Raw genomic sequence first — 25557 nt, 5'->3', positions numbered from 1 at the left:
GAAACAGAGACCAATGGGGCTGATGTTTGAAGGGGGGTGAACTCCTGTAGAGGAGATTTCTTCCCGCTTCTATGATTCTTCATAGGCTCACCAATTTCAAAGGCTTCCACCAAGGGCGCATCAAGAGTAGCTTCTATGACCTTCAACCTTTGAGCTAGCTCAGGTGGCTCATTAGGTTTAGTTATTGTGGAAACATTGGAAGAGGGTGTACCTTCAAGCAAAGGTTGAATAGATAGTCCATAACAAGGCGTAGACTTGGTAGCTTCCAACCACTCTAGCAGATCTTCGTCTGACCCTTCAGGTGTAGTAGGCTGTTCTTGTTCAAGGTTGGTTTCCATCGACAAAGAAACTTGCTGCACCACGGGATCCACAGACTGATGTGGCCGTGAGCTCTCGCCTATCTCAAACACCATAGGAATTTGCTGTCTATCCTTCGAAGAGGAGCCCTCTTCCATAATGCCCTTCCCTTTGTCGGCCATAGTGTAATCCCGCGTTCCTGTACTCTGTGTCTTTACCCAAAACAACCGAGGCTCACTTCTTGAGAAAAAGTGATTGATGTCCCGGCAATGGAACCTTGAAACCGGCCCGTGGGGCGGTAGGCGTTGGCTTTCACCCGAAATTCTTCACTTTAGACACACACACAGAGCACTTTACAAAGGTAACCTGGTACGGGAATTAGCGCTTAAGCACAGACACGGCTCGGAATCTAGAATGCCCCAAGCAAAGGTTGACAATCTGTAGGCCCCAAAATTGACGCCTCTTTCGGTATTTCTTTATTCTTTAAGAGGGTATCTACAAAGAAGAGTCCTAGGAATTCTTTGTCTGTATCCAGCTAGATACCACCTGTTCTGGCAAAATTTCGGTAGCATAACAGCCCCAAAACTTGCCGAAATCAATTCCCTTGTTGGAACTCACATCCACGGGCATAAACCCTCGAATTTTTGCCCAAAAACAGTAAATTCAGCTCTCTGTATTTACTGCTTTTTGCCCTGTTTTCAGCCCTAAACAGTCCCCAAATTGTCCTCTATAAGTGAGGCTCAGTTCCGAATGGTTCTGGCGTCCGTATGGCTGAAAAACATTCAAAATACAGCGCAGAAGCTGAAATCGCACTTGTATGGTGAGGTTATCACCCTCACGGGTGCTTGCTTTTAGAGTGGGAGTTATCTACTCTTGTTCCTCCTTAGATAGGCTCTTGCCTCAGCAAAAAAGCATATAACCACACGACTGTACATGAGTCAAATGAAGAGTCCTCTTGTGGGGTATCACATTATTGCACGTAGGGAAGAGAGAGCAGTGTGAGGTGTGCAGGACATGACTTCTTGCACCACACTGTACATGAGAGGGAAAGCTTGCAGTCAATAGCTCTTAACCTATGACAACTTGCAAAATGAGGCCTCCCAACTACAAATCGAGTGCTCCCTTTTGCTACATGAGGAAAGTCCACCAAAAGGTGCCACTTGGCACATTTTCAGGCAATTTCCCGTTTCGGGGTTGCCGCTTAAAAATCTCCCGACTTGTTGCCCAGTTGACTTTGCGGCAGAGCTCTAAAATCTTCCCCTTGTCATTCTGGAGGTAATCATGCGAACAGATTTCATGGCCCAAAATAGCAATTCCCTAATTTTTAGGAGATGCTTTTGTTGGGCTCCCACTGGTCTTTTGACCATGTATCCCCATTGGGACCGCATCCAAAAATGCAGTGTGGCCGAATTGTCGGGTACTGTCATTTGGTGACCCCACCGTGGCTTTATGCCTTTATTGAGTTCACTTTCTAGTATCCACCAACTTGCTAAGTGCGACGAGGAGACCTACATGATCTTGAAGTGAGCCTAGACATCGTCTTACTATACGAATTCTAGTGCCGACCAACTTCCCATCTGCGGGTGAAACTACCGTTCACATTGGCCATACTATGTCTGACCATTTGCAACTTTAAAAAGAGGGTCTCAAAAACAAAACAAAAATCATTGGAAAGAAACCAACAACTAAGGTTAGCAGTTGCCACGTCCTAGTGACATAGTTAACAATTGCCACGTCCTCGTGACAGCCACCTTCGCCACATCATACTTCGCCCTACGGTGGTTTTCTAGGCTATCCGCCACCCGCTCCTCCCACCCCAAATTGCCTCCCCTCCACCTCCTACGCATGGGCCGGTGCACCATATTCAATGTACCCTCATCCAAGGGATGGCCTCTGAAACCAGCCTGTTCAATCCTAAAAGGGGTAGACTTTACTTCAAACCCTTATTTAGCTTTCACCCATTATTAGTCGTCTATTCTACCTGTGCTATAATGACATAAGAGAGGGGAATGGGAAACCGACACCAGATTGGCCCCTAACTTAGGCGCCCCTTTCGGTATTTCTTTATTGTTTAAAAGAGGGAATAAATCCTGTGGTTCTCTCCAAGCTGCCCCGCACAACCTTGGCTGAATTTTGATTGTTCTAGCCTGATTTCGGCAGCGTAACTGTACTAGAACCCTTCACGGTCAGTATTCCCACGCATTAAATGACTTTCCCGACGCATACGAGCAATATGCAAAACCTGGCGAGAACCTGCAGCACGCTGAATTCTCTGTTTTCAGCCCTGAAAATGCGCCACATCGCCTGTACAGCGGTCCCCTTGGGTCTCCGAACTTCCTGGGGGTATTAGGGTCCGTTTAGGGCCAAAACCCTAAACCTGCAGAAATACACAGCAGGCTGTAATTTACTGTTTCGGGTTCCGTTTCGCGTGCCGGTCACATCCGTAGCAAGTCCTCGAGCTCCCGCACCTGTAGGGCTACTTGCCCTTTGAATTGGACGAGATTTCGAGCGTGAACCTGTCCGAATCACCTGTACCTGCGGGGGATTAGCCGCTAGCTAATCTAGTACCTGTGCAATAGGATCTTGCCTCGGCAATCGCGCATGAACCCACACAACTGTACATTGGTCAAATGAAGAGCCCACTAGTGGGGCATAACATACTGCCATAGGGGAGAGAGAGGGCAGAGGGAAAGCAAGCACTCCATAGCTCTTAACCTGTGACGAATTCTGCAAAACAGCCCCTCCTCCCTTCAAATTTAGCGCCAACTCTTGTTGCATGAGGAAAGTGCACTAGAAGGTGCCACTTGGCACATTTACAAGCATTTTCCCGTTTCGGGGTTGCCGCCGAAAAATCTCCCAACCGGTTGCCCAATTGACTTCACGGCAGAGTAAGAAATGTTCTCCTTGTCATTACGGAGGTAATGACGCAAACACATTTTCAGGTCCCAAAATAGCAATTCCCTAAATTTTAGGAGATGCTGCCATTGTATCTTTTTAGGTCATCTGACCCCCTTTGTACACTGCAGCCACACCCAAAACTGAAATGTAGCCTCTGTAGCAAACGATTCCACTTTGGCTAGTCAATGACCCCACTTCGGCTAACCATAGTCCTTGTCCAACCTTAGTGCTCTCTTGCCCTCAGGCCTGGACTCCCTCTGGACAATTCCACACTAGCTATGCAATGCAGGGCAGTTAGATTTCCCGAGGGGTGTTTCCAAAAAGTGAAAGTAAATAAATAATAAGAAAGAAATCAACAAAAAGGATAGATAGTAGTCACACGCTGGTGACATACCCCCCCTCTTGAAATCTCAAACGTCCTCGTTTGCATCTATGTCGTACATGCTCATAGTCAACAGTTATGTATTCAACACCTGTCGACACATATACGACACATACATGCTGATTGTCAACCCTAGTGTATTCAACACCTCGTCGACACATGTATTGCCTGCGTGTGAACCCTGTCCCAATGACGTAGTTGTAGCTGCGCACTCTGCCATTGCTTTGAGTCACTAACTTTCCAATGACAAAATGGTAGCTGCACATTTTGCCACTGTCTTATAGTACACGTTGGATCCCGTAACACTTTCGAGCATACCCAAACCGACAGTTTAAGAATGCAATTACACATGTACTCATTAATAGAAGCAATTACTGTATTCTTGACAAAATGACAAGAAATACTCACTTCTATAGCACTAACCAAACTTTTGGACATTCCATAATAGAAATTGCCAAACTGACAAACTGTACAGCTCTAACATTCATGTAACAGGTATTTCATTTGAGCTCACTTTAAATACCATGTACATCATTTGTTTCAGAAGCGATTGTCACACTGAGAATCCATGTAGCTTTGAAACTCAAGGGGTCAAGGTAGGTTGCAAATCGAAGGCTTCAAGGTAAAGTGATAACATAGTTGGTGACTCTGCAAGTTCACCTTCTTCCATCCACTTAGCATCCATTGGTGGATAGTTTCTGAACTTTACCAAGTAACACCTAGCAACCTTGCCTTTCACTTTTCTTTCCTTATGTGCCAAAATCAGTTCCGGGACCAAGATCTCGTCAAGTTCCTCGACTTCCGGTTGATCTTCAGCTGGCATATCTTCTAGCACATCACCCACATACGGTCTGAGAAGACTCACATGAAACGCATTTTGAATCTTCCAACTGTTAGGCAATTTCAGCCTATATGCAACATCACTGATTATGTCGCACACTTGAAAAGGCCCATAGTAACGCATGCTGAGCTTTGGAAACAGTCTTTCCTTGCCCTTCATCTTCTTTAACCTTGCCTTTTCAAAGCGTAAAAGCACCCAATCACCAAGTGAATATACCACTTCACGACGTTGATGATCAGCTGCTTTCTTTTGCTTTGCGTGAGTCTTTTCTAAGGCCACTTTGACCTTCTTGTACATTTTATCCATGTCCTGAACATACTTATGTGCTTCAAATATGTTGTCCTTTGTATGCAGTATGGGAGGAACTTTCTTGCCACCTTCAACTATCTCAAAAGGTGCCTTGCCAGTTGATGAATGCACTGTATTATTGTATGCATACTCTACCAATGGCAAATACTGCTCCCACTTTCCTTTATGCTCTGACACATAGCACTTCAGCAGATCTAGGATAGTAGAATTTGCCTCTTCTGACTGCCCATCTGTTTGAGGATGAAGTGCCCATATTCTCAAACAAGCCTCTCGAGAACAAACTTGTCATGCGTGGATCACGGTCGCTAACAATCGACCGTGGCATGCCATGATACTTGAAAATATTGCTCATAAACAAACGTGCCATCTGATCTGGCTTTATCTTCTTCTTGACAGGAATAAAATGAGTCTGTTTGCTGAATCTGCAAATAATGGTCCAAATACCATCGTTTCTTGTCTGCGTTCTCGGAAGATCAAAGATAAAATCCATAGCAATACATTCCCATGGTTTATCTGGAATAGGTAGTGGTTGCAATCATCCTCGTGCCTTTTGCCTGTCAAACTTGACCTTCTGGCAAATTAGGCATTCTCGCACAAAGGCATCCACATCCCTTCTCAATGTAGGCCAATAGAAGAATGTCTCAACCGCTTTAACTGTAGCATCGATACCACGATGCCCTGCATACAGTGAGACATGACTCTCTTCCATAACTTTGCGTCGCAATGGCTTTGTGACACACAATCTACCATGCATCATCATGAACCCATCTTTGAGAAGATTGTGTTCATGACATTGTCCTTGCATTAGCTGCTCGAAGACCCTCGCAAAATCTTCATCATTTTCATACTGTTCCCTCATATCATCAAGTTCATGATGATAAAGAATCGACACAGCTGAAATTGGTGGCTTCCTTGATAAGGCATCAACCACAACGCTTTCTTGCCTTCCACATGCACAATCTGAAAGTGGAACATGGACAAAATATTTGTCCATCGCATATGCTTCTCAGATAACTTTGCTTGTGTCAAGAAGTATCGCAAGGTCTGATGGTCCTTTTGGACAACAAAGTCCGCACCTAGCAGGTAGTGTTTCCAACTTAAGAGCGCATGAATCACAGCAAGTAACTCTTTCTCATAGACCTGCATGGTCATCTTTGGCCCTTGCAAAATTCTGCTCTCATAGGCTATTACCCTGCCATCTTGCATTAGCACTGCACCAATGCTACTACCACAGGCCTCACACTGGACCTCAAATGACTTCCTAAGATCTGGCAACACAATGACTGGATTTGAAGTCATCTTTTCCTTTAAGAGATTAAAAGCTGAAATCTCTTTCTGTGTCCATCTAAAGGTGACTGCCTTCTAAAGGTGAAGCAATCTCAACGAAATTTCGGATAAACCTTCTGTAATAGGAGCATAGTCCCAAAAAGGTTCGGACATCATGCACTGTCTTCAAATCTGGCCATGACTTGATCGCTTCAACTTTTGCAGGATCCATTCTGACACCATCCTTTGAGACAATGTGTCCCAGAAAGTGGATCTCTTCCAGAAAAAATTCACTTTTCTTTGCATTGATGAGCAACCTATGACTGCGTAGCTCTTCGAACACAGTGGCCAATTGATGCCTATGCTCCTCTTCATTCTTTGAGTAGACTATCATGGCATCAAAGAATGTACCAACAAACTGTTGGTGTGGACGGAAATTTCTGTCCATCATCCTATTGAACGTAGCAGGAGCATTTGTGAGACCAAAGGGCATCACTAAAAATTCGTAAAGGCCAAACGTTGCTCTAAAAGATGTCTTGTGCACATCCTCTGATCTAATGCGGATCTGATGGTACCCACTCTTTAGATCTATCTTGCTAAACATAGCTGCTCCTGCTAATTTGTCTATAATATCATCAATTCTAGGTATAGGGAACCTATTCTTGATGGTATTCTTGTTCAGTGCACGGTAGTCGATGCACATACGCCATGAACCATCCTTTTTCTGCACCAACAACACTGGAGAACAGAATGGAGATGAACTGGGCTGAATCAGCCCCTTTTCTAACAGCTAGTGTACTTGGCCCATTATCTCTTTCTGCTGAGCCGCACTAACCCTGTACGGAGGCTGCTTTGGTGGGCTACTGCTTGGCACCAAATCTATCGCATGGTCCTCGGGTCTCTCCGGCGGTAATTGAGACGGTAATGAATCGGAAAAACAGTCACTATACTGTTGTAAAAACATTGACCTTTCTTTATCTAGCACATATAAATTTGATTCATCACAATCTGACACTTCAGGTGCAAAAACCAAGTACACAGAAAGATGCTTTTTCATTACAGAAGTAATAGCAGAAGCTGATACAGTGGGTATAGACTCCCCTTTAAGCTTTACATCCAGAATGTGAGTCTTTCCTCTGCTCTGTATAGTGATCTTTTTGTTGTAGGCATCCATGATTCCCTAAACACGAAACAACCAAGGAATACCTAGCAACACATCACATTTGTCCAATGGCATGATGTAAAATTCTTCAGCATCTACATAGGACTGGATATGTAGACGCAACTTTCCGATGATGGGTGTCACAGCCTCTGTATGGCCAGGACATGCCAAACCTACCTCTGCTGTATACCCCATCTCTTTAGGTCTGATTCCCAACTTCGAAGCCAATTCTGGGGAAATAAAGTTGGCTTTGGCACCTGGATCAAAGAAGATAAGCACTGTTTGATCCCTGACCTTTCCCCATGCGCTGCAAAGCTCACTTGCATCTGAATTTGGCTTGTCGCCCACCGTATCTGGCACTAGACCAACAATGGGCTTCTTTCCTTTCTTGTCTTCCTTGTCATCAGAATGAGCTGGCATTTTCTTTGTAGGACAATTATAAGCAATGTGGCCAGGCTGCTCACATATAAAGCATTTGTTCTCTGTCCTCAGGACCTTCTTTTGCTCTTCTGACTTGCGAGGAAAACGTCTTTTCCATTTCTTTGCTGGTCCCTTTTCTGATGCAGCCGTAGCTTTATCTTTCCTTGCGTTGGCTGACTCCTGAGTCCCTTTAGGAGCCTCATTGGGAACGTGCTTCTTGGCTGAATTTTTCTTGCTTGATCCTACCTTGACGCCAGTGTTAAATTCACAATCTTCTCCCTTGAGCAAACCATTGCCAGTGTTTGCTACCTCGATGAGCTGCTTCAAAGTAGTGACTTTGGTCTTCGTGCAGTATTTTCTCAATCCTTTGGGTAGGTCACAACAGTATTTTTCAATCTGTTTTGTCAATGGCACAAACCTATAGGAAGTTACTAGAAGTAGAGCTTTCCAAAACTTTCGATTGTAGTCATCGAGATTCTTGCAAGTGGCAGCATTAAGCTGGTGCCATTCTTTCATGACATCTGCTTCAGAGTCATCAGATAACCATGCTGCTGCAAAAATCTACTTGAAGTAAATCCATGTGGACGGAGCTTGCCCTTGAAGCAATAAAGTTGTCCACCATTGTCCCGCATTCCCTGTCAAGAAAGTGGCTGCCTTGTGGACCTTTGAAGCCTGTGTAAAGTTTCCCCCTGCATAGGCCTTGTCAAACTGCTGGAGGAATGAGAGAGCCCTGTCATCAAACCCTGTAAAGGTCGTGAATGTCACACCTTTGCCATCTTCTTTGTATGGAGTTGGCTTTTCCAGCGGCGTTAAATTTTCATATGCAAGTGACTGAAACATGGGAACATTATTAGGGTTCATCTGTGTTCCTTGGCCGCTATTAACTTGACCTGGAAATGCCATATTTGGCTGCTGATTTGTAATTCCAGCCATACCAAAATTTGTTTGTGGCATCCCAGATTGGCCCTGAGTGCTTTGAAACCCTGGTAGCATGCCCGTGACACCATACATGGGGTTAGGCATCATCGTTTGAGCACCCCCGAACACTGTTCCTGGCGTATAAAACTGTTTTCCAGGTGCATGACCAGCCATGCTCTGGAATACTGATCCACCTCCAAAATAGCCAGGGTGTACTGAATGTGGTGGGAAGACCTGTTGCATAGCCTGTAGGTTGCTTCCTTGTCCATTAGAACCAGCTATAGTTACAGCTTGAAAGACTGGCATCTCAGCCACCTGTTCTTGCACCTTAGGCACAGGTTGTGGAGACTGCATGTTCTCCGTCAAGTGTACAGGTGTTTCCATTGACTGTGTAGTATGAATCACCTGTGCTCGAGCCTTAACAGGCTTTTGAATATGATCTAGTGACCCAACTTGTTGAGACGGAAGAGGAGGTTGCAGAAAGGCTAAAAACCTCGGGTTCTGCATTATTTGTGTGAACATAGCCACAGCAGTAGCCAACTGGGTCTTGAATATATCATCATCCGTCTGTGGTGGTCTTGAGGACTCACCCACTTCATGTGTCTGTTGACCCTGTGAAGAGGAAACCTCTTCAATCACATCATCTGGTCTGTCAGCCATAATTGCAGTTCTCTGTGTCTGGTCTATGATCCTCTGTGTCTTCAAGTCCAACCTGACCAAGGCTCACTTCTATGGGAAAAAGTGATTTAATCTCGTCGATGGAACCATGAAACCTGCTTGTTCAATCCAAAAAGGGCGGTAGACTTTACTTCAAACCTTCATTTAGCTTTCACCCATTATTAGTCGTCTATTCTACCTGTGCTATAATGACACAAGAGAGGGGAATGGGATACAGATGCTAGAATGCACCTGTATGAGAAAACCGACACCAGATTGGCCCCTAACTTAGGCGCACCTTTCGGTATTTCTTTATTGTTTAAAAGAGGGAATAAACGCTGTGGTTCTTTCCAAGCTGCCCCGCACAACCTTGGCTGAATTTTGACTGTTCTGGCCTGATTTTGGCAGCATAACTGTACTAGAACCCTTCACGGTCAGTATTCCCACGCATTAAATGACTTTCCCGACGCATACGGGCACTTGGCAAAACCTGGCAAGAATCTGCAGCACGCTGAATTCTGTGTTTTCAGCCCTGGAAATGCGCCAGATCGCCTGTACAGCGGTCCCCTTACGTCCCCGAACTTCCTGGGGGTATTAGGGTCCGTTTAGGGCCAAAACCCTAAACCTGCAAAAATACACAGCAGGCTGTAATTTATTGTTTCGGGCTCCGTTTCGCGTGCCGGTCGCATCCGTAGCAAGTCCTCGAGCTCTTGCACCTTTAGGGCTACTTGCCCTTTGAATCGGACGAGATTTCGAGCGTGAACCTCTCCGAATCACCTGTACCTGTGGGGGATTAGCCGCTAGCTAATCCAGTACCTGTGCAAGAGGCTCTTGCCTCGGCAATCGCGCATGAACCCACACAACTGTATATTGGTCAAATGAAGAGTCCACTAGTGGGGCATAACATACTGCCATAGGGGGGGGAGAGGCCAGTGCGTAGCGTGCAGGGCATCACTCCTGGCACCGCACTGTGCATAAGAGGGAAAGCAAGCACTCCATAGCTCTTAACCTGTGACAAATTCTGCAAAACAGCCCCTCCTCCCTTCAAATTCAGCGCCAACTCTTGTTGCATGAGGAAAGTGCACCGGAAGGTGCCACTTGGCACATTTACAAGCATTTTCCCGTTTCGGGGTTGCTGCCTAAAAATCTCCCAACCGGTTGCCCAGTTGACTTCACGGCAGAGTAAGAAAATGTTCTCCTTGTCATTCCGGAGGTACTGACGCAAACACATTTTCAGGTCCCAAAATAGCAGTTCCCTAAATTTTAGGAGATGCTGCCATTGTATCTTTTTAGGTCATCTGACCCCCTTTGTACATTGCAGCCACACCCAAAACTGAAATGTAGCCTCTGTAGCAAAGTATTCCACTTTGGCTAGTCAATGACCGCACTTCGGCTAACCATAGTCCTTGTCCAACCTTAGTGCTCTCTTGCCCTCAGGCCTGGACTCCCTCTGGACAGTTCCACACTAGCTATGCAATGCAGGGCAGTTAGATTTCCCGAGGGGTGTTTCCAAAAAGTGAAAGTAAATAAATAATAAGAAAGAAATCAACAAAAAGGATAGATAGTAGTCACACGTTGGTGACAGCCTCTATCCTCCCCCATCCCCGCACTGGCCCTTCTATCCGTCCCCACCATCATCGGAGCATCGACGACTAGCCCAACCGAGCATATATACAACCATAAAGCGCAGCCAACGGCTAACACAAATATCTTGGATGCTCCAGCCACCAAACTGTGGTGGCGGTGAAGTGGCACGGTGTCCTTTAGACCACCTGTCTGCTATGTTGTCACTGCCCATACGAGAGTCCACCCAACGTGAACCCAAGACCAATTGTAATTGCCTGTCTAGGGCAAGTGACACTGTAGCCCTGCTACAGGTTGCTCGCCACAAGACAACTCACCGTCCCGGAGAGTGATGGTATAGCTATCTACTGACTCTGCATGAACATTGGTGATATGTACACTCGAGAACGGTCAAGTTATGTCTTATGAGTCATTGAGTCTAGAGTATTTAGTTGAGTCCAGCACTTGCACACTAGCATGCTCCATACACAGTTGGAACCTCGACACCCCCATTGTACTCATGAGTCCTGGGCTTGGAGCTGAGTGTCCTGCCAGCTAGAGTCTGTATTGGTCTATGAGTATATTCGAGCTTCCATTGGGTTTGGAGTCTGTTGTTGTGTCATTTGAGTATAGTTTTGCTTTGCTCCATTGCTCTACAGTGTTGTTCTGTTTTGGAGTGAGATTTCTTGCATATTGCATTGAGGAGCACCCACAATAAAGAGCACAATCTTCTGGTCTTCAATACTGTCTCAACACGCATTATCTCTGAGTTTTTGTATATGTATGGTTTTATTTGAGCATCAAAAGTATTTTTTGCGCTTCCTGCTCATCATTGTCTTCTCTTTTCTCTTATCACCCTGTTGTATTGGGCACACACTGTATCAGTGATCACACATACCATACACATTTCTAATCAGTAGCACCTCTAGTTTCACTTTAGTATCCAAACATGGTATCAGATTCACAAGTTTGTAATGGTTTGGTCTCATAGGTCTTTTTGGCCTTGTCGAGGACGTTAATGTATCATTTTATTTCTTTTCTTGGCACTATACCCCGACAGGATTTTTGGGAGGCATTGTAATGTGCTGTATTTTGAGTGAGCTTCTGCAACCAGAATTTGGTTTGGGCATCTGTGGTTTTTCTTTTGGACTTATCATGCATTTGCATTTAACTGGTTTCATCAAAACCAGCTATTTGCAACTTAAAAAGGAACTGAGAACAACTGTTGTATATGCTAGAGTTGTAAGTTAGCATGTAAAGATACCATGTACAACTTTACATGTAGAAACAATGTGTTAACAGTAAAAACCTGATCCTGCAATGTATGAAGTGATAGTAAGTAATTGTGGGTATTTTTCTACAGGTTCGCCGCTCTGCAGGGAGTGTGTTATGCATTCTATTGTCTAATCTTTACCTTTATGCACGGAAGCATAGACAGAATGAAGGCATTCATGTAGAAGATGTGAGTAAAGAAACATGCATGATGTTGATGAACGATTCAATGGAGGCAACTAAGAACATCATCAATGCAGAGCCCATCACTGCCACTCAAGCTTCATCTAGTGAAGGAGACGAAGTACAGAAGAAAAAAATGAAAGAATCTGTGAGACAGATGGAAACAGTAAGTTTTGCTGTAAAAAAATTCTGTGGCTTGATTGGGTTGCGTTTTTTTCTTGTGGAGCTTGGCAGGCACTCAATTGTTTTGGTTTCTAACATTCTCTCTTTATTTAGATGTTTTATTTTCTAGTCTCAGCAATCCTTTCTGGAAGAGCTGACACTCTCATGACTGTGATCATTACACTTATATATCCAGCACTCTCTTTACAGGTGAACATTTTGTGAGCACAAGCAGCTACCTTCTGTTGTCAAGTTTTCAGTACAAGTACATTTTTTCATGTCATATTTGAGATTTTGGTTTAGGCTGAATGCCTACAGTACCTTACTAGCTTTGTTTCTTTTCTGTTGAAAACAGGAAACCTCTGAAAAAGATTTATCATCATTGGCACGGGCTGTGATGAGATTTATACAATGGCAGCCCTTTCCAGTCTCACACCTTTCACAAGTGGTCCAAGTTGCACTAACTGGGGCTCAAGACAGTAATTGGCACACAAGAGTAGCTTTTTTGAGTTTTTTGCAACCTTTTATGTACAGGTAGTTTGTGTTTGAGTCTTTTTTTCTTTTCTGTTCTTTTTCTTGCTCCTCTTTATTCACGCTCTGTTAAGCATTAAGAGAGCCAGTTTCCTACTTTTTTGCAAAATGGCTACTGCACATGCATGCTGGCTGGACTAGTTAAAATCAGACATGGAATGGGCTGGTATGCTTGTGTGTCCAACCCCAAGCCCAACGTTACTATCAAGCCACTATCAGGTGGTGAATGCAATCACTCATCAGTTTCATCATATAGAAGCACTGCTGGAATAGGCAGGAAGCACAGGGTATTTTGCCTTTTAAGTAGGCACTTTTTGGAAGGAAGATGACAAAAGGTAAAAGCAGTGTATTTCTTTGGGGAGATCCTTGTTGAAATCTTGCACCCAAAGTCTGTTGGACAATTGTAACTCGTAAATTAGATATTTCAGATTCCGTTTTGGATCTCTTGCTGCTTTTTATGTGTTTGTCCAGATGGCCAAAATCAAAAGGCAATTACTAGAAATACAGTTAAATAGTGTGGAAATAAGTACTTACATTTTTAAGGTTTGTAGTCAAAAGTCACCTTGGAAGGAATGTTGGGTGGAAGTACCTGTCAATATTTGTCATGGTCATCCTCTGAATTTTTTACTTGTTGATCAACATCATGCAGGCATAAATTTATCTTGATAAGCTCTGACCAGAAGTTGCTATGGGACAAAGTAGTTGACCTACTTTCAGATCCACAGCTAGAGGTGCCGATCTGTAAATTGCACTGCCAATTTTTGTTCCTCCCTGCGCTTGTGTTGGATATGGGGTAAAATTGGTAGTCTGTGGCTAATACATTACTGAAGGCAGGTTCGGGAAGTGGCAACCAAAACCCTGTCAGGCATGATGAAGGGAGCTGAGAAGACATTTGCCAAAGCCTTTCGTGAGAGGGTAGCAAAGGAAGCTTCTATTGTTAAACGCGAGAAGGGCAATGGGTATTACCTTCTTACTAGTTTGTCTGCCGCAAGGAAAACTTTTGCGTTGATTTGCTCATTTTGTGTATCTTTGACCAATCAACACCTTCATGCTGTGGCAAGTATGCAAACCTTCGAGTATGATATCTGGATGAGGCCATCCTTTGGACTTTAAAAAGTGATCTCTGTTGTCAGCCAGGTAGGGGCTGGGTAGACATCAGCCATGCCCAATTTATGGTGCTGCCAGAGCTCCTGTCTAGCAACATCTTCTTGGAGCTTTTTCTTGAAGGCAATCGAGCATCTTCTTTGCTCCTGTCTTTGAGCATGTTTTTGAAAGCCTTTTTTGTTATTTTCAGGCTGATGAGTGGAGGTGCACGATCGATACCATATATTCATGGAATTGTGCTCGGACTCTCAGCAGTAATATTCTCTGTACCATATGATATGCCCAGGCATGTTCCATTTCCAATTTTTTCAATACAAGTGAGCATGACGCTGTACAATAGCTTCTAAAAGAAGGAATTCCATGTCTGCAGCTGGCTTCCTGATATTGTCACACTACTAGCTGACTTTTCTAATCAGCCCTGGCCCATCAGAGGGACGGTCAGGAAGACTATCAGTGATTTTCGGCACACTCACTCTGATATGTGGGAGTTTCAGAAGGAGGCTTTTACTGAGCAACAGCTTGAGGTATGCCTTTTCTTGCAAACAGCTCAGGCTTTTGTAATAAGTCATTTTATTTTATTTTTTGAAAAAATTCTCTTTGATTTAATGACCAATCAAACTACAATATACGATGGCCTGAGGACCACATGCGAAGTATGTCTGCAAAGACACAATATGCAGAAATAGTGCATGCTCGCTTTAAACCAGTCATGCAAGCAATTCATGACATGAAAGTTGCCCCCAAGATGACGGGCCTGTCAGAGATTGTTCACTCCATCCATTTGAGTGAAGCAGGGATGTACACTTTTTGGTGATGTGATGATTTAACACCACAGCACAGTGGACGGGGGCATGAGCACCAGTATTTACACACAGTGAGAAACTGGTTGAGTATGTAACGTCCTACACATATCTGGGAGCCACTTTCTGAGGACCCTCTTTCTCTACGAGAGAGGCAGCAACTTTGTGCAGTGGTTAAGTTTTTGGGTGCTTGCCCCCGTGTAGGTGGAGGTGACCGGCACACAGTTTTTTTTGGGGGCAGCAAGTAGTTTAAATATATAACATACAAGTCGCCCTCCTCAAGCACAGGCACGTACGTAGTGCCATGGCAGAGGCGCACCATCTGAGGGCTCAGGTGGAGAGGTCGATTCCGTGTGCGCTGCATGTTCTTCACTTTTGGTCAACCGGCTGGGGCCCTCTTGATTTGACTGGGAACGCAGTTTTTTTTGGGGGGAGCACGTAGTTTAAATATATAACATACAAGTCGCCCTCCTCAAGCACAGGCGCGTACGTAGTGCAATGGTAGAGGCGCACTGTCTGAGGGCTCAGGTGGAGAGGTCGATTTCGTGTGCGCTGCGCGTTCTACACTTTTGGTCAACCGGCTGTGGCCCACTTGATTTGACTGGAACCGGGAAGGAGGGGCAAGCACTCGGATATCTAACCAACGCCGCAACTTTGAGACAAACATGAGGATATGCAGCTCTTGCAGGGTTGAAGCAGATGTGCTTGTTGGTGTAGTTTGAGGAGTCTCGCAGTAAGCTATGGTTGTTTGACACATTGGTGACATCCACATTATTGTATGGAGTACAAATTTGGGAAGCTAGTCTATGTAGCGGAAAAGTAAGTACTGTGCCTGTGCAATGGGTTGCTACTGTGCAGTATGTGGAAGTCTCACTCACACACACGTCCACAGGTGAACTCGGAGAACAAGGTGGATACTCTGCAAAACAATCACAGTACACTTGTGACAAAACTGATGACATTGAGAAAACGAGAGCAACACACTGTATTAACATTGCCAAAGATGACTACAAGACCAAAACAAGAGACTGATGACCAGCTGGCAGCACATCCAGCTCAAGACCACTCAGAATTCAGGTACAAGGGGGTACCGATGCTAAGGTGCAATGGAGGAGTGTACTGAGGTGGTGTAGCCTCAAGATTCCAACTGCATATAAGTGTGTGTGATAGGACTGAAGTAACTGAAAGATATTGCCTAAGGTACATCACATCCTAGATTTATCCACTCAAATATCAAAGATGAGTGATTTGGCTGCAACTATCCACTACCACAGGCAGAGGGTAATGATGCTTGCCCACAGGTATGCAGTGCGCTCTTGGTCCATACGGCCACTGTTGTACACTGGTCTGCATGACCACTCTGGTACCGTGTTGGTACCGTGGTCCACAAGGCTACACCTTGGCCCACATCTGGTATACATCGAAATGGCCTCTAGCTGGAGCACCTCTTTAATTGGCTTACATCTTGCGTTTGTATCATAGTTTCTTCGATACGTTTCCATATGGCAAACACATATGGGTATGGCTTTCAGGAGAGGAACTCCCACCACTCCGTTTCTCTTGTCTACTGCGGGTGTGCTCTCTTTCAAGTTCAAGTGTTTGCTCTTTCGATCAGATCGGTGATTGTTGCATTGCTAGTGGCTTGCCGGTTACAAGCTGCATGCCGATGTCCCCAAGATGCTAAGGCAGATTTGTCCCTTGCTCGTACCAATGCACACGCCTTGATATTAACATACAGCCAGCACACCCTCATAGCCAAAGACCTGATGAAGCATCCACGACAAATAATCATGCATTAGGAGGGCTGTGAGCAAAGGCAAAATGCCAGTGAGCTGCAAAAGGCTAATGGCAACATCTTCTCGAAGCATGAATGTCAAACTACTCCTAAACTCCGGGATCCTGTGCTGCGGGTTTGACGTATCATCTGCTTCACAAAAAGATCCATAAAGTCAAAGTCTCCAATTATTGACGTATGAAGCATGTCCGGGGAAAATCAGCCATGCCAGCCACAGTTGTATGTTGCCACGTCATCATCCGTCAAATATGCTGCAATTGGTGCCACAATTCCCGCCGCGATTTACAAGAGTCTGCATAGGGTCGTGCTCCAGCTTGCTGGCTCAGCCTTCCGGGTTCACAATTCTCTCTTCTTCTTGATCCATAGGTTATGCCACATCATCCATTTTTGAAATTCCCCTTAAGAGAAGAGCAATCGCCACAGATTACACTTGCAAAATTAGATCCAATTCTTGAGTAGACACTGACTTCATGCGGACATGGCAATGACGATTTCCTTGGAACAGTTCATTCTCCAAGCATGCACAAAATTTAGTTCCACATAGTTCTCACTAAAAATTTAGATTCTACTCTGTCTTGTCATCTCATGCTTTTCAGAACACTTTATACACCAAAATGATGATGTGCCTGGTCATTTCATCCCACTATATTGTGAAATTTCAGAGTTCATGCTTCACAGATACAACATAGTTCACAAATACACTAATCACATGCATTCACTTGGATATGAATACATAAAGTGCAGCATATATTGAGGAACCGTCCATCCGCTGACGAGTCCATTTGCTTAGAGCGCATGCATCCATTTAGAGCGAGTGTGTGGTACAAGTGCGTGGACTGGTGTCCGCTTGTACAGAAACTTTAATAACTATTGCCTTGGGACCATCTGCTTAGAGGCGGTCTGATATTGCCATTTGCTTAGGGCGGGTTTTATACGGATCCAGTTTCTCAAAGCTGGTCTTAAAGATTCTAGATTTTCATAAGTCCAAACATGTTCAAACAATCAAACAGGTTCAGACAGATACCAACCAGATTCAAACAAGTTCAATCAAGATGAAACAAGGTTAGACAGTACCCAAACTGGTCCAAACAAGATCAACGAAGTGTAGACAGATTGCAAACAATATCCTCAAAACAAGATCATAGTAGTCAATTTAGCAAACAGATTCTTCTCCTCGTGTCGTATCCATAGAAGTGGATATCTATCTCCCATGCCTGTAAATCCAGTTTCCTTGCTCCAAAACAATCCCTCTACCTGTTATCTTCAAACAAACAACCAAAGGATCAAGAAACTTCAATTAAACACATGCTGAAATTTTATGGTGGAATCCTAGTTCGCGTCTTAAAACCCTAATTTTATGAAGTAATTAAAATCAAAATGTTTTCTTGTCAATGGGTAGGGCTCGTTGAGAGGATCAACTTTGATTTCTGCGCATCTCCAAATTGTCAACTGTTGAGAAGTTTTTTAGAGTTTTCTTTTTAGGCTTTCTAGAGAAAAAACGACCCTATTAAGTCATGGAAACAATTTGGTGTTGATTCTTGATGCTGGTGCACGCTCTTCTATGCATTTTTCATGCCGGTCAATCGTTGATCAATCCATAGTCAATGCTAGTCAAATGTGTAAAAAAGCAATCAAACCCGCTGTCTCCTTGCTTCTTTCTTGCTCTGCTATGTTGAAGTCACTTTGCTACGCAGAAAATCCTCTAGTATTGGCATTATAGAGGAGTTACTTAATAAGTAAGCTGTTAGTAGTGTTCATTCATAGATGCTGTGACTTGATTGCAAAGGTTTATTTATTTATTTAAGCAAGAACTGGCCAGTAGAACCTGGATGTAAGCTTGAATGTTCCTTTTGCAGGTTCTGTCAAATCTCACATCATCAGCCACATATTTTGCATGATTCTATTTCTAGTTTAGTATTGAAGCATCTACTCCTGGTGTAAAAAGAATGTCCTCATGCTCAATGTTAAAGGCATGCATTATGAGGAGCTTCTCGCCCCCAGTTTCAGGAGTAAAGAGCACAGATTAATTGGCTATTGGCGAGCCGGTGACATTTATAAATTGTTTATCAGAGAAGTGCTCTACAGATTAAATCAAAGTGTTACATATACCTGGCCCAAGGCGGACATTACCCGGAGGTGGCCTATCACCCAATATTTGCAGCCAGCATTGTGTACTCCACATTCTCTAACCAGCATTCCTCACCACCTTTTGTTGAGTAGCACTAAGATCATGTCAGAATGACTCTTTCTGTAGCATTATAGTGCCCATGTATATGTCAATTATGTAGCGTAAGGCATGCAGATGGCAATCAGAAAGGCCTTTTGGGCGCAAGACCTGACTGTTGTAATTGAGCTTGCTAATATGTTTATTCAACATCCAAAGGTTTCCTCCTAACATATATGAAATGACATTAGCTGTCTTTTTTGGGTTTGATAACTGGCTTTTGCACTTTTGCATCTATCAGCATTGAAATGAGAAACAACAAAGTGAATTCATGTACAACAAACTTTGTGGGGATAAAGTAGTCAAATGAATGGAATTAGACGCACACTTGTATGGAATCAAGGGGCTTGAAAGGCTGTTGTTCTAAGCCTTCTATAGCATTTCGGGTGGGTTGGTTTTGTTTGATATATCAACGCAGAAGCATCAGTTTGTTGCTCCCTTGAATGCATTAAGTGATGCCCAAGTGAAATAGTAGAAGCAGGTCTGCTTGAAGGAGCAACAAGCAGGGAACCGCCACCTCGGCACAGTGCATTGAGTGGGACTAACTACTGCTCCTCGTAGTCACGAAGGATTTTCCTTATGGGAGGGGGACCCTTGAATATGTACAATTGTGTATCTAAACTTGGCATTTATGATATTGATAAATTATAGTCCTTGGAAGGCTTGTATACAGCTTACAAGAAGATCTGGCTAGCGGTAGTTATTCTTAAATTGTATTGCGAGGTATTGGCAATATGGTCAAATGAAGGCTACTTACTCTTTATTGACAATGTGCTAGCCACAACTCTCTCTCCACATGCAAAACGCCCTACCAGAGTACTGACCATGGAGCAGGTGGATGAGATCCGACAGCGGCTAATGAGAAATTTCATATGAACCCACAAATCCCCCCCCCCCCCCCCCCCCCCCACCAATTTCCTTTCTCCTTAGCGTCTTAGTGTTAGTTCTTTGTACCTTTGTAATTTCCGTACTCAGACATGGTATCAGATTCACCAATTGTAACATTTTTGGTATTATAGGCCATTTTGGCCTTTTGAAGACGTTAATATAACATTTCATTTCATTTCATCTCTCTCTCTCTCTCTCTCTCTCTCTCTCTCTCTCTCTCTCTCTCTCTCTCTATGATACTTCAGAGAAGATGCTAAGAGAGATAGATGTGGCAGAGACGGGCCTTTCCAGACTATCACACGATATGGAATATACTGAGTATGGGCGACACCTGATAGACATGGGCACTACACATGGATTGGCCAACTTGAACGGCCTATAGAGATTTCCTACTGCGGGAGGCTTTATATGCTTCCCACATAGACATGGAGCCAGCACGGTGGACTATGTCATGGCACAACCGAATCTCATCTCTAGTATTGAGGATCTCACAGTTGGGCCCGGACCGGTCGGGGTGGCGGTGGATCATGCTCTGGTGCCAATGACCATCTCCTTCCATTTCAGTGCAGCACACAGGCCACGAGTAGCAGCCCCTACTCGCTACACATTCACAAGGGAGACGGACTCTGTATACATGGACGGAATCTACAGACGCCTATGCACTGAGGACCCGGGGCGACCTCTGGAGGAGCTAACTACTATACTGACACAGACATTACATGAGGCAGTAGCTGAAGCATACCCACACACCCAGCCTGAGCAGAGCCGCCGATTTGGGAGCATGCCTCAGAACAGTTGGTACGATGAGGAGTGCCGCCAGACTAGAGCCAGACTTCAGAGAGAGGTGCTATTGGGGGACGTCACTCACAGACAGTCACAGATGGACTTCCGACGCCTGGTGCGGCGGAAGAAGAGGGCTTTTTTGGCTACACTCGAGCAGGATCTATATCAGCCATTCTTGAGTCAAGACTCGTGTGAGGCGTGGCGGCTCTTTCATGAGCAGTCCCCCCCCCCGCTATTTCCTCCACAGAGACATGGGGTCAGTACGCATCATCTTTGTACACAGTACCTGGACAGCCGCCCCTCCCCAACCCCCCCGACCCATGCCCACATACATGTGTCTTTTTCACCGCTGAGATGGTGAAGAAAGCCATTGACAGGATGAAGACTGGGAGAGCATATGATCATGAGGGCCTAGTAGCTGAGCATTTCATGCATGCCAAAGACCTACTAGCAGAGCTTCTAGCAGTTATGTTTAACCGTGCCATGTGTGAGGGCCTACCGGACACTTGGAGCCTACCTACAATCGTACCTATCTTCAAATCAGGAGACCCCATGGAGCCTGGGAATTATCGCACTATTATGATTGGGCACACACTGGCACGGTTGTTTGCATCCATTCTTGAGCAAAAGTTGAGTAGATGGGCAAAGAGGGAAGGAATACCTGCAACTGGGCAGGCAGGATTTAGGAGAGGCTTCTCTACTCTTGACCATATCCTAACACTCAGGGCCATCATCGAGGAAGGCAGATCTCATGGGAGACGGATCTATTGTAGCTTTGTGGACTTCCGCAAAGCTTTCGACATGGTACCCAGAGCTAGACTGATGCGCATATTACAGGAAATGGGAGTACCCACAGAACTCATTTGGGGGATCATGGCATTGTATAGATTAGTAGTAGGGCATGTACGCACCCCTGAGGGACTTTCTACACCGGTTCACTCCACTATTGGGGTGAAGCAGGGCTGCCCGCTCTCTCCCACTCTTTTCGGCAAGTATGTGGATGAGATTTCTGACTACATTGACAGCGATGGGGATAAAGGTGCGTATGCCCTATTAACTACCTTTTCTTTTGTGCTAATTTTTCCAATTTAACGCTTGTCTCAGTGCTAGGCTTCATTATGGCTGAGTCTGCCCTTGATCTCCGGAGTCATGACAGAAACTCAGCACGCTGAACTTTGTGTTGATGTATGCTCATGTGTGTGTGCGTGTGGTGTGTGTTGTGTTTGGGAGCATATGTTTGTACCTAGTTCTACACCCACTATTGGGCACTGACGACGTTAGTGGGGATGTCGCGGTATTTAGTCAATACTATGCATGATGGAGCTGATGGTTATATTGTCTCGTGGGTGACTACCATGAGTCTATACCTTGCACTTTCCTTCAAGGGTGAATCTGGGTATATCATGGATTCATCTAGGTATATAAAGGTGCTCAGTTGGCAGGGACATGGTTTCCACTTTTGTTATATGCTGATGACATAGTGTTGATCTCCGAATCCCCAGAGGGAATGCAACGTCAATTGGATGCTTTGCATACGTTTGCCCACGAAAGTGGTTTGTCTGTCAACAAGGGTAAAACCAAGGTTATGGTGTTTAATACCACCCCACAGTGGATCAGGAGGTCAGCACCTACACTCACATACGGCCAGGAGACTGTGGAGCACAGAGACGCTTACACTTACCTTGGAGTGGTTTTTAGCAGACCTACATTCTCACTCAGAAGAGGAGCAGAAACCAGACTTACTAGAGTCCACGCAGCATTGGGTAGATTGGAGAGGATGTGTTCGCAGGTTCAGTTTCAGGAGCCCCGGACGAAGCTTTGGCTCTTTGACACCTTGGTGGCTTCAGCATCGCTCTATGGAACCGAGATATGGGGACCTTCACTGGATCACCACGGGAGGACGGGTCGCTCAGACGGATGGGGGAACATGGAGAAACCTCTTGTCTCTATGATCTCGCGGCTCATTAGAGCCAAGGCATCAGTACCATGGGCCATTATCCGAGCAGAGCTAGCAGCCCCCCTACTTGTGGTGGAGGCGCTCACCAGATCAGTCTCCTTCATAAACCGCACATGGGCACTTCCTAGAGACAGATATGCTCGCATAGCACTTGAATCCTCTCGACAGTTAGCCATACAAGGAGATACAGCATGTTGGTATGGGGAGATGACATCATGGTTTCAGGCACATGGGTTCAGCATAGACCAGTTGCCACCATTCCATTACTCATTGGATGCACCATCTCTCACCCTTACACAGTCAGAGATCACCAAGCTCATACGCCAAGACCTGACCCAGCTAGACACCAGAAGGACATGGATACAACCAGCACAAGAATTGGGCACGAAGATGGCTTTTTACAAGGACCACCTTCTCCAGCTTACGGAAGATGGTTTTGTGGCGAGACCCAGGTACATGGATACCCACTTGTCTCATGGGATACGATGTGCTATTGGCCAGTTACGCACATCTTCTCACCAATTGCGGATTGAGACTGGGAGATACAGCGGAGTACCAGCAGAGGACAGGACATGCCCCTTGTGTAACATGGAACCTGAGACAGAGCTACACTATACATGTCACTGCCCCGTCTACTACGAGATACGAGGCCGCTTCCATTGCTTGTTCAGAGAAGGTTTTGGACCACTCTCAAGAGTCATGGGATACGAAGATCAGAGATGTCTGGGTTTGTTCTTGCTCGAGCTGTGCAGACACAGAGATAGCTAGATGAATGGCGAGGCTAGCTAGTCTCAAAGACGGATCACATACTTCTTCAGAGCAGACACGGGACAGCCGCAAGAGCCACTCCCACAGCAGAGCTGCCCCTCGTCTCACACCAGAGGCACACTGATTGACCGAGCGATTGAACTGGGGAAATCCAGGTGCCCGCGACTGCGAAGAACTACACAGCATCGACGGAGGCTACGATAGAAAATTTGGAGCACGCTGGCCAGGCATGCACGACGCCCGGTCAGACTACTAACCATGGAGGAAATTGATGAGATTCGCCGACCGACCGATGCTAGATCTCTTGTGATTCAGCTATCCCAACAAGTCGCCCATTTTTTGCTTAGTCTTTTGCTTGGTTCACATCGACCAATCTAGAATCCCATAATATATATCTTTGTTTTGTACTGTTGTTAGGTTACTTTGTTACTCTGACTTTGTATCAGATCCACCACTTTGTAACTTTCGGGTCTCATAGCTCATTATGGCCTTTTGAAGACGTTAATATAACATTTTATTTCATTTTATTTCTCTCTCTCTCTCTCTCTCTCTCTCTCTCTCTCTCTCTCTCTCTCTCTCTCTCTGACTTTGTATCTGATCCACCACCTTGTAACTTTCTGGTCTCATAGGTCACTATGGCCTTTTGAAGACGTTAATATAAGATTTCATTTCCCTCTCTCTCCCCTACCCCGTGCGCTGTTCCGTCCCCCCCCCCCTCTCTCTCTCTCTCTCTCTCTCTCTCTCTCTCTCTCTCTCTCTCTCTCTCTCTCTGGTCCGTACTCTATTGTTGCCCCTCCCTTGCCATACCTCCTTGCGTTCCCCCATTCGCCCAGCTACCACGCCGCTGCTAGTGTGGATGCACACATGCGCTTACTGGCTCTTTTTCGGACAGCGATCAAGCATGAAGAAACTGAACGATAAAGCCGACCCCCTAGAGGATGCCATTCAAAAGTGCAAAGAGGAAATGATGGAGACCATTACCAAGATGAACCACAATCTCTTGGGCACAATAAACATGCTCGAAGGACGCGTGTTGATCCAAGAGAGCAAGATAAATACGCTGGAAGACCGAGTGACGACTCAGGATGAAGAGAATGCACCACTCAAGAAAGATCTCGCCGAAGCACAATCAAGAAACACACTGGAAGAGGGCGAACTGCAACCCTCAGTAGTCGAAGAAATCAACACGATCAAGGAGCAAGTACGGGCCATCGAAGAGGGAGAAGAGCAACACAAAGAGATGACAACTTCTTGGGTGGATGTTCTTACCAAAACTCAACAGAAGGCGGATGAAGCCGAGAAATGGATCAAGGTGGCCAAGAAAGGAAAAGGCAAGGAGATAACGCGCACGTCCACACCCACTATCATTAATCAGACACTAGAGGAGGAGCAAAGAAGATGGGTGCGCGCTTTACATTTGAGAATTTGCGGTCTTAAAGACGAAGGCAATGTGGACAAAGAGGTAAAAGAAATCATGGCCTTGACGGGGGTTCATGAGCCGACGCACACAAGAGCATGGAGAGTGGGCAACATGAAGAAAAATGGAAGCAGTGGGGAAACCTCAAAAGAAAGAGCACTCATCCTCCGTTTTCCCTCCATGGAAGCGAAGAAGTCCTTCTTGAAGAAAAGACCCACTCTTAAAGAGACTGGCAACTTTCTCGGGGATGATCTCACCCTCTCGCAGATCGCTCATATGCAAGAAGTAATGCCGGAGATTAGAGCGGCAAGGGGAAAAGGCAAGATTGCCTTTTATCGAGATGGAAGAGTGGTAATACTAGAGCGACGCTCCACATGACGGTGCGAGACTTATGGGACCACACTCAAAGTGGCTGCCTGGAACTGTAATGGATCTATGCGTCTTGATGTGGGTGCTTTTGAGGATAGTTTTACTGGAAGAGACATCATCTTTTACTCTGAGACACACCAGGCCCCTGGGCAATCCATCCCTCACATCAGTGGATACAGGTGGGAGACAGCTTACAGACAGGAGACACGCTCAGAGCACAGAGGACGGGGCTCGGGGGGAGTGGCAGTGTTATTTAGAGAGGATCTGCAGCCATTTATACATATAGCCCGTAGGGATGAGCAGGCTAAGTACATGTGGGTGAGATTGAAAGCAGAGACAGGCAGATATCTCTACATTGCTATTTGCTACTTTCCCCCGAGTACATCAGTCTATGCATCAGCCAGAGGACAGTCCCCTTTTTCTATTTTGGATGATGACATATGGGAGTTCTCTAGAGATGGTGACATTATCATTCTAGGGGACTTCAATGCTAGGACTGCCCATCACCAGACAATGTTTTACGATACTTCAGAGGAGATGCTGAGAGAGCTAGATGGTGTAGAGACGGGCATGTCCAGACTATCACACGAT

At 45.3% G+C, this 25557-nt stretch overlaps 1 protein-coding gene across 3 annotated transcripts in view; it reads left to right on the top strand.

Moving 5' to 3' along the window:
* The window catches only part of LOC147455909 (proteasome activator subunit 4-like), a 106879-nt gene extending 87888 nt beyond the window's left edge, over positions 1-18991 (top strand). For 2 of the 3 annotated variants that reach the window (XM_086514533.1, XM_086514534.1), the window contains 8 exons: positions 12077-12334; positions 12445-12540; positions 12686-12864; positions 13511-13592; positions 13696-13820; positions 14156-14251; positions 14336-14489; positions 18417-18991. In XM_086514533.1, coding sequence (XP_086370659.1) covers positions 12077-12334; positions 12445-12540; positions 12686-12864; positions 13511-13592; positions 13696-13820; positions 14156-14251; positions 14336-14489; positions 18417-18458 — 1032 coding nt within the window. In that variant the 3' untranslated portion in view covers positions 18459-18991. Of the gene's footprint in view, positions 1-12076; positions 12335-12444; positions 12541-12685; positions 12865-13510; positions 13593-13695; positions 13999-14155; positions 14252-14335; positions 14490-18416 lie in introns of those variants that run through there. The other variant, XR_015188422.1, reaches the window with a different exon arrangement.
* The last annotated feature ends 6566 nt before the right edge of the window (positions 18992-25557 follow it).

Source organism: Adiantum capillus-veneris, chromosome 6, assembly GCF_014529385.1.
Source record: "Adiantum capillus-veneris isolate H3 chromosome 6, ASM1452938v2, whole genome shotgun sequence".
In the NCBI taxonomy this organism is placed as follows: Eukaryota; Viridiplantae; Streptophyta; class Polypodiopsida; order Polypodiales; family Pteridaceae; genus Adiantum; species Adiantum capillus-veneris.
The sequence above is the reverse complement of the archived record's forward strand: the minus strand, read 5'-3'. Positions and strand labels throughout refer to the sequence as shown.